The 10,000-nt window shown below is 37.8% G+C and overlaps 1 protein-coding gene across 1 annotated transcript in view; it reads right to left on the bottom strand.

Annotated features, from left to right (window-relative positions):
• Positions 1-8,039: 8,039 nt before the first annotated feature.
• Positions 8,040-10,000, bottom strand: part of LOC137990698 (uncharacterized) — a 2,191-nt gene continuing 230 nt past the window's right edge. Inside the window, exons 2-4 of the mRNA XM_068835815.1 lie at positions 9,127-9,255; positions 8,582-8,769; positions 8,040-8,265 (exon numbers count right to left, since the gene is read on the bottom strand). Of these exons, the coding sequence (XP_068691916.1) occupies positions 8,170-8,265; positions 8,582-8,769; positions 9,127-9,255 (413 nt within the window). The 3' untranslated portion in view covers positions 8,040-8,169. The remainder of the gene's footprint in view (positions 8,266-8,581; positions 8,770-9,126; positions 9,256-10,000) is intronic.

The raw sequence follows: 10,000 nt of genomic DNA, 5'->3' as shown, positions 1-10,000 counted from the left end.
TTAATAGCCCAACTTTGACCTACCAAGCTTAGAAAAAGTCACTGGGAATTCAGTGAGAAGAAAAAAAAAGACCGATATCCTCCACACGATGTCGATCCCCAATGAAACAACACACACTCAAAACCGGGGTCAATTATGGGCATTAAGAAAAATATCCAGCATATCTCATGCCCTCCACGCGATGTCAATCCCCCATTTAAAAAAAAAATGAAAAACGACGTTAATTATGGGAATTTAGAACGGAGAAAATCAAACATAAGTTATACCCTCCACACGATGTATTCTCCAATTAAACAACATACACTAAAAAAGGGGGTCAATTACGGAAAATTAGAAGAAATTTTAACTTATCGCATATCCTCCACGCGATGTCAATACCTCACTAAAAAACACAAAATGAAAAACGGTGTTAATTATGGGAATTTAGAAGGAAATCCAAGATATCTCATACCCTCCATGCGATGTCAATCCCCAGTTAAAAAAAAAAAGGAAAAACTAGGGTTAATCATGGGAATTTAGAGGATTATTCAATATATCTTATACCCTCCAGGCGATATAATCTCCAATGAAACAACATACACTGAAAAAGGGATTCATTATTGTAAATTAGAAGAAAATTCAACATCTCATACAAACGATACTGATCGACAATAAAAAAATATACCTTGAAAAACGAGGTCAATTATTGGACTTTATCAGAAAATCCAACATATGTCATACCTTCCACGCCATGCCGATTCACAATTCAACAACACACTTTGAAAACCAGAGTCAATTATGGGAATTTTGAAGGAAATTTAACATATCTCATACCCTCCACGCGATGTCAATCCTCAAGTAAAAAACACAAAATGAAAAACGGGATTAATTATGGGAATTTAGAAGAAAATTCAACATATCTCATACTCTCCACGCGATGCCGATTCACAATAGAACAACACACTTTAAAAAACGGGGTCAATTATGTGAGTTTAGAAGGAAATCCAACACATGTAATACCCTGCACACGATGTCAATCCTCAAGCAAAAAACACAAAATGGATTTCCTTCAAAATTCCCGTACTTATTGTGAATTGGCTTCGCGTGGAGGGTATGAGATATGTTTGATTTCCTTTTAAATTCCCATGATTAACCCTTGTTTTTCATTTTGTGTTTTTTAGTTGAGGATTGACATGCCGTGGAGTGTATGCAATATGTTGATTTTTTTCTTCTAATTTTCCATAATGCACCCCCTTTTTCAGTGTATGTAGCATCATTGCAGAGTACATCGCATGGAGGGTATAAGATATGTTGAATTTTCTTCTGAATTCCTATAATTAACCCCGTTTTTCATTTTGTGTTTTTTAACTGGGTATTGACATTGCATGGAGCGTATGCAATGTGTTGAATTTTCATCTAAATTCCCATAATTAACCCCGTTTTTCAACATATTTCATACCAAACACGCGATCCTGATCGACAATAGAACAACACACTTTGAAAAAAGGTGGCAAATTATGGGATTTTATCAGAAAATCCAAGCATATATCTATTACCCTCCACGTGATGTCAATCCTCAAGTAAACAACACGAAATGAAGAACGGGGTTAATTATGGTAATTAAGAAGGAAAGTCAACATATCTTATACCCTCCACGCGATGTAATCTCCAATGATGCAACATATACACTGAAAAGGGTCCATTATGGAAAATTAGCACAAAATTCATGTTGTTCAGTGTGTTGTTCTATTGTGAATCAGCTTCGCGTGGAGGGTATGAGATATGTTGAGTTTCCTTTTAAATTCCCATAATTATCCCCATTTTTCATTTTGTGTTTTTTAGTTGAGGATTGACATCGCATAGAGTGTGTGCGATATGTTAAAATTTTTCTTCTAATTTTCCATAATTCACCCCCTTTTTCAGTGTATGTAGCATCATTGCAGAGTACATCGCCTGGAGGGTATAAGATGTGTTGAATTTTCTTCTGAATTCCTATAATTAACCCCTTTTTTCATTTTGTGTTTTTTAGTTGAGGATTGGCATTGCGTGGAGTGTATGCGATATGTTGCATTTCCTTCTTAGTTCACATAATTGACCCCGTTTTTCAAAGTTTGTTTTTCTATTGTGAATCGGCATCGCGTGAAGGGTATGAGATAAGTTGAAAAACAGGGTTTATTATGGGAATTTTAAAGAAAATTTTTTTTTTTAAATATGGGATTGACATCCTGTGGAGCGTATGCGATATGTTGCATTTTCGGGTAATTTTCCATAATGGACCCCACTTTTTAGTGTATGTTGTATCATTGGAGATTACACCGCGTGAAGGATATAAGATATGTTGAATTTTCATCTAAATTCCCATAATTGACCCAGTTTTTCATTTGGTGTTTTTAATTGGCCATTGACATCACGTGGAGCGTATGCGATATGCTGGATTTTCTGATAAATTTCCAAAATTTACCCCGTTTTTCAAAGTGTGTTGTTCTGTTGTCTATCAGCATCACTTGTTTGGTATGAGATATGCTGAATTTTCTTCTAAATTCCCTTAGTTAACCCCGTTTTTCATTTTGTGTTTTTTACTTCGGATTGAAATCGCGTGGAGGGTATTAGATATGTTGGATTTCCTTCTAAATTCCTATAATTGACCCCGTTTTCCAAAGTGTGTTGTTCTATTGTGAATCGGCATCACGTGGAGGGTATGAGATATGTTGAAAAACGGGGTTAATTATGGGAATTTAGAAGAAAGGTACTCTGGGAACGAGGTTGAAGTGCTCATTTTTATTTAATGGTCCAATACTACTAGTTTGAAATTCTTGATAGATGGGTCTACTTGAAAGTAACGTATACTACTCACTAAGAATCAGGGGCACCCAACGTCAATTTTTGGAAAATATCTGTTTGGAAGACGATTTGTGATCTAAAATTTTCAGAACATTTTGTTGTAAAAGTTCTTGCTTGCCTGACTCTCCTTGGATTTTCGAACATCTGAAAAATGGTACAATCGCCCATTTTTAACGGATTTTTAACGGATTTTTACCCTAAAAAGGTCACCTAGTACTTTCGGGAGCCTTTTTTCAGGCTAAAATTTTCGAAAAGGTAAGTTTTGATCTCTATAATTTTCGGATCAGTGGACTTTCAGCTCTCCTGAGAAAATCCAAACAGATGAAAAATTTCTAGGGGATAAAAATATGCCTATATCTACCGTTAAAATACTAACATAGGTTTAACAATCCTATGTTTAAGTGGTGTTTAACTATATTTTCGTTGGGTGCCCCCAACGAATGCATTGCACGGCAATTTTTATCTTTTATAATCGCAAAGCTGTGCTTTACACATTCAAATATTATTGGAAGAAAGCAGAAAAATAAGTGTTTGATTTGCCATTTTTAACTACAAAGATCTTTCTGATCTAAATTAACAAAACATATATCTTGAAAACAAAGTCAAGTCAATGGAAACGAAACGTAAGTAATACTAAGTTCCAGAAAAACTGAAAAAAGCACTGTCTCTATCGTCATGTAATTCATCGCCTAAATCACTCTCGCATTCAGGGTCACTGAACAGAGCATCATCTACACTTTCTGGAAGACAAAGCAATGCATCAGAGGTATCAATATCTTCATCCCCTTCACGATCACTGTTCACGGGAATACTCTCCTGGTCAAAAACAAAGCTTGGAATTGAGATTTCAATGCAACCTTTGAACAAATTATGAAGCTCTAAAAGTTGTCCTTCAACAGATAACAGTTTCATTTTAAAGAACACATTTTTGCCTTTCGCCTCTTTAGATAAAGAAGAAATATTAGAATCTAATATCAAGGTGGTAAGGGTTCTATGTTGGCTGGCAAAGTGCTCTACTGTGTTCTTCATTTCTTCCTGAAGCAAGTCCAATTCTTCTTTTCCTCGATCGAGCAAATGAAACAAGTCAAGAGCCCTCCGTTTGACCAATATTGGGACTTCTGACGAGGCTGAACTGATTAATTCACTTCTTAGCCACACGTCTGCTTCAGGGTTTTTTACTTGGTCGAACTCAAGGGATTGCGTCAATAACCAACCAGGGCTGCAATCCAGGCAGTTGAAATTATCGAGAGCAGTGCGCACAGATTTTGTGGCTTGTGTAACCTGCTTTGAAAGCCGTTTGAAAAGAGCATGACCATCTGGAAAAAAAAGAAGTATTGAAGAGGTCAGGTGCAAAGATAGTCAGAAGAAGAGGATGACAAAATATATGCAGCATCTCATGAATTGCATGGAAGCACCCTTAAAACGAACTGTTATTACTATATTCAGTAGCCAACTGCAAAGCGCTAGAGTCCAGAATCCACGCATATACAACTTCGCAAGGGATTTTGTAAGCACTTTTAATTTTAAGTGCCTACTAGAGTCTAGAAAGGGGTATTACACAACGGTAAACTACTTGTTTCTTACTAGGAATTAGTGAGCCTAAGCAAGGACGACGAGGACGCCTACCGTTCTGTTAGCTATATTAAACAACTTAATAACCTGGAGTGTTCGGTCGTTACAGCAAAATCTCAAACCTCGGCCTAGCTGTGTTGATTGAGCAACAGCGAGACCAGCGACAGCAAGGCCTCAATTCGAGATCTTGCTGTAACTACCTCACTCTCAGTTATTAAGTAGATATGATTGACTCAAAACGGATTGTGTAAAATGCTCTTCGATATTTGGTATGGAATTTGCAACCTCACAAACCTATATGGAAAGCAACCAATACGCATTTTTTTTGCTACCATCATTCAAAAGTTCGTCTAGCAACAATCAATCGCCGATAAGGAAAACAGGAAACCACATAACACAATTTACATGGTAAAGATATCTTTTTCTTGCTATTGTGTTGCAGGTACATGAGGTCAAAGAGGGTATGGATCATCTTACCTGCATATTTTGCCTTTAAACTTAATAGGAACCACCACTCAATAACTTTGGCATGTAGGTTTATCAAAGCAGCCTTTTTACTTCGGTCAGAGGCAGCATCTCGTGCGATTTTGTATTCCTCACTAGAAGTGGTCCACCAACGAGAGATGCCATTAGGGCCGTTTATACGAGAGAAAATAAGCCGCGGCTAACTCTGGTCGCGGCTTACGTAAGCCGTGAACACCCCGTATAAATGTTACAAAATCTACGTTCACGGCTTTCTCAAGCCGCGGCTTATCCTGGCCCGGGAGTTTATACTCGTATAAATAGTTCCTTTCGCGGCTTACGTAAGCCGCGGCCAGAGTTAGCCGCGGCTTATTTTCTCTGGTATAAACAGCCCTATTGTTATACACTAAATCTACCAGAACACGTTCCAACCTGATAAAAAGCCACACATTACAATTGTTACTTTAATGAAATTCATCAGGTGAGAAAGAGGTTAAATTGCACTTCTATATATAACGAAGCATGCAGTGTTACTTTCGTAATACAATAATTCGTTTGTCTACATTTAGGCGCGATTTGCACCTTATTTCTTTTTGTTCATTTACTTATCTCACCGCTGTACAAGCTTGCATGATTGTTTTAAGTGATCGGATTTTGCCTTTTTTCTACTTGCTGGTTACAAGCAATTTCAAGTTCTTCCCGCCCTTTTTTTTTTTATCAGCTACCATAGTTACTCGGAGCCAGACTAAAGTAAGTCAAAGTCATCGGAATGCCACATGAGCGTGAGTCAAGTAATATATCTAAGGCGTTGTTTCATTTAGGCTTTTTTCTTTTGCTTTCTAGTTCGAACCACAACAACATAACAAATTTTCAGCACTACAATATCTCATCAAACCTGATTTCCCAGCTACAAGATACATAGAATTGCTATTCAACCTCAGAGTTTTAATTTAAACCTTTAAGCAACCTTCGAACTCTTCTGTTCTCCGCTGCTGTTTTTACGTTACTTCAATTAAAGTTTATTTTGTTTCGTTACCACTGTGCGTTGGAATTGTCTGGTTTATTTGCAACCTTTTCTTCTGCTCCACATGTAATAATTGCGGGTTACATGCGGAAGACACGGCAAATTTCCTAATTATACATAAATACAGCATATCCTACACGTAATGTTTTCTGGTAGGTGTCATGCATGTCCAATACACACTAACTGAAACGACCCGAATGCACGATCTGTCGACCCGAAAAATGCATCTCATTAGATAAAATGTCGTACAGCTGTCCCCACGAATCGAACGATCCGTACGATTCTTGAATCGCTTTTACGACCCGTATCCATTCGAGTATTGCATGTTATAGTGGCAGCATGTCGCTCATTTTTATGCGGAAAATACCTGAAGACACGATCTGTCAACCAGAAAAATGCATCTCATTAGATAATACCGTCGCACAGCTGTCCCCACGAATCGATCGATCCGTACAATTCGTGAAACCCTTTTACGACCCGTGTCGATTCGACTATTGCATGTTGTTGCTAATTTTTATGCCTGTGAATGTGTGTATGCGTCGCGGTCCAATTTGTGAATGAGCTGTTGTCCATAAACATGAACACACTGAACAGCATCTACCAAAACAAACGAGACAATGTGTGTATGCGTCGTTCTCAAAACCCATGCCGTCAAAGGTTTACAGGAACGCAAGGAAAGTGTGCACGCCTCGTTCTAAAAGCCTGTGCCGACAACCAAACGTGCGCCGAAACTGCGCCGACAAACTAACAAGGGAAAGTGTGCGAGACAATGTGTGTATGCGTCGTTCTCAAAACCCATGCCGCCAAAGGTTTACAGGAACGCAAGGATAGTGCGCACGCCTCGTTCTAAAAGCCTGTGCCGACAACCGAACGTGCGCCGAAACCACGCCAACAAACATGTTCAAACATAGGCAGCCCAAATTGCGTCACTAGAGAGCGTGTAATCATTGAAAATTACTAGTGGGAAGATGACCTTTGAGTGCAAGCGGTGTTGCGTTACAGGCAGCCGTAGAGAATTTGAAGGCGTTATAAGAATTTGTATGGGAATGAAAATACCGTCGATTATAAAGCCTAAAAAACGCTCAATGTAATGTTCATTCAATAAAACGAATGAAAATGACTTGCACTCAAAGGTCATCTTCCCACTAGTAATTAATTATTACACGCTCTCTAGTGACGCGAACTTGGGCTGCCTATGGTTTCCTCTTTTAAATCGCTTGGGACATTTATTGATGACAATCTACGGTGGCAAACACACATTGATAAATTATCTAAAAAGGTCGCTTCTGGGATAGGAGCAATAAAAAGAATTAAAACCGTTTTTCCCTCAAACCACTCTTCATTATATATACAATGCACTAATTCAATGTCATTTCCACTATTGCTATCCTGTCTGGGGTAATTGTGGTAAAACGTTATTTGACAGGCTACAGAAGCTTCAGAACCGTGCTGCTCACGTCTTAACCTTTGCTAGCTATGATGCTGATGCTAACCACTTAATTAGACAACTCCATTGGAAAGAATTGAGCACTCAATGTCAAATACAGAAAGCCTTAATGGTATACTAGTTTTTAAATGGTCTTGCTCCTGAATATTTAACTTCTAAATTTGTTAAACGAAATGAAACGAGTTATTCCGTGAGGGACTCTGTTAACCAACTATTTGTCCCGTTTCCGCAAACTTGTTTCATGAAAAACAGCTTTAGTTATAGCGGAGCAGTCCTCTGGAACAGCTTTCTGTGTAATGTGAGAGAGGCTAAATTGCTAAGTCAATTTAAAGGATTAGTTCATCTTCATTTTTAATGTTACGTTACACACGGCATTCATGAAAAACAGGTTTTAGTTAGATTACTTGTAGTTAATTTTTGTATTTTGTTTAGGATAGTTACGTTATTTCTAATTTTTATACTCTTGATGATTTTACCGTGTTTAAATAAAAATTTTACATTACATTACATTACAAATTACATTCCTTAATTGCAAGTTATTTGTCAATTGCGGCACAAATATTCATTAATAAACTACCCACGATTCTTGCCCATAGAGACTCTGAGGGTACCCTTTTGAATAACAGCAATTTCGATGGAAGACTTAATTGGAATAAGTAACTGCGATTAGGTGTCACGGGTAGTATTTGTAGGTTAAAGAAATATAACTCAAGGTTACATTCAACATCTCATACTTTATTATTCCTTATTTTACAATCCGTCATTGCCCATCCTGATGGTATTAAGGCGACCAATTGGATCCTCTTTCTATGTCCTCGTTGTGACTGTCCACAAGGTAATACATTCAAAACATAAATCGCCATCGATTCATGTGTTTAGTAATGGGCGCAAACTTTGATGACCACGAGAACAATTGTTCGCAAACCTCGGTATTCACATCCTGTGTAGAGAAAGCGAACAGAGAGTTAGTGTTAGTACTTTTGTCCTCTTTCACACAAGTCTTCTAGTTTTAGGCAGTGTGTCGTTGCAGCTACTACATCTTCAGCGGGCGCTTTGTGGTAACTTCTTATGACAATAATATTAAGGTTTGCTCTTTTTACACGCATTGTCTTGTTTAAGGCGGAAGAAATAATTTCCCTTCTTGGATACGTGCACGAAATGTTTAGTGTAGTGTATTTTTGGCCTCCTTTGTAAAACTTATAGCCCGTTGAACTATTGCACTAGCAATTAAATACACTATAACAACTTTGAAGTACCTGAAGAATTGAGCTATCGTAGGGATTGCAATTCCTCTTGCACCAAGAATCGGTGTGATTTTTAAAATGGAATTTGTCGCACACCATTTCCATCGTCGCCAATCTTTCCGAGATTTCCGTTAGGGATGATCTCACAGGATTCTGGGCAAACTTTTTTAGATGGCAGGTGTCATCATAACATATGCTCTCTGTAAAAAGAATAATTTATTCATAACAGTGTTCAATTGTTTACACCGATGTTCATCGTCATTTGTGCAGAACTTTTCCTTAGATTTCTCATTTATTTTGGACGTGCGTTTTTTGGTGACGTCCGACAGTTTAACATGTTCAGAGACGTTACAATTACAGCAGAGTATTTCTTTATTACCCCACTTTCTCGGATGTTTTGCACTTGAGAAAAATATCTGGATTAATTACTTTTACTCGTTCTACTTTTGCCATCTCGCAGGAACGTGTTGATTTCCCAGTGAACATTTTGTTTTCATGATACGAACATTACTACATTTGCCTGAAGTACAAATCACATGATTTACTTCATGCAGTACCTATGCTGTCCATGGAAGGCTTCTGGAGTAATTCGTGCAGATGCGCGTACACTTGTGTTTTGCTTTCTGAGCCAAACAACTCCTTCACTTCAACAACGACAGAACATGGCTTTGCAATTGCAAGAATTCCTGTGAACACATTTGCAACAAAGAAAGATCAGTACAATTTTTGACAACTAATGCCTGCTTTCCATTATGGAAATCACACGTGTTTCAGGACTTGAAATTATTAGAATGATGGAAGGTCGAGGTTAAAGATCAATTTCTTTACCCTCACATGTAATAGCAACGTCATCTATATTTGTGGAAACTTAGTGTCGTACAGTAGTATATTAACGAATGAGGGGGGTGAATAGGTTTTGCGGAACGGCGCTTTTGGCCTTAAAATGTGGATTTTGGCCATACTTTAAGCGGATTCGCAGATTTGAACAAAATATCATTCATATGCATGTAGAAAACAATAGATCGTTTTCACTGTAACGCAACCAAAAAATAAATTCTAAAACCATTTACTGAAAAAAGCCAACAACTTGGAATGTTATACCAAAAAAATTTATAAACCATCGGTCCAATTTTCTAGCTGCTGGATAGATTACATTTTGCCCACTTCATTAAATGCACTGCGATTCACATGATGAGCACCAAAGCGGGTTAACAAGTGCAGTTGGCAGCGAGGGCCGTTGAGGCAAGCCTCTTTTTGTCTGCAACTAAGAATATTGTTAAAAGTCATGTCACTACATGAAAAGTACTTTCGAGTGCAGAAGAACAACTTCTGAAAGTATCCAACAACTGATTGATTTATTTGTCATTCTATTTAGTCTATTTATGCAACCTTCACAAATACTGGCAAAGACAAAGTAGAGGAAACATGGAC

This window comes from Montipora foliosa, chromosome 2 (genome assembly GCF_036669935.1).
Source record: "Montipora foliosa isolate CH-2021 chromosome 2, ASM3666993v2, whole genome shotgun sequence".
Classification (NCBI taxonomy): Eukaryota; Metazoa; Cnidaria; class Anthozoa; order Scleractinia; family Acroporidae; genus Montipora; species Montipora foliosa.
This window is presented reverse-complemented; position numbering and strand designations above follow the sequence as displayed.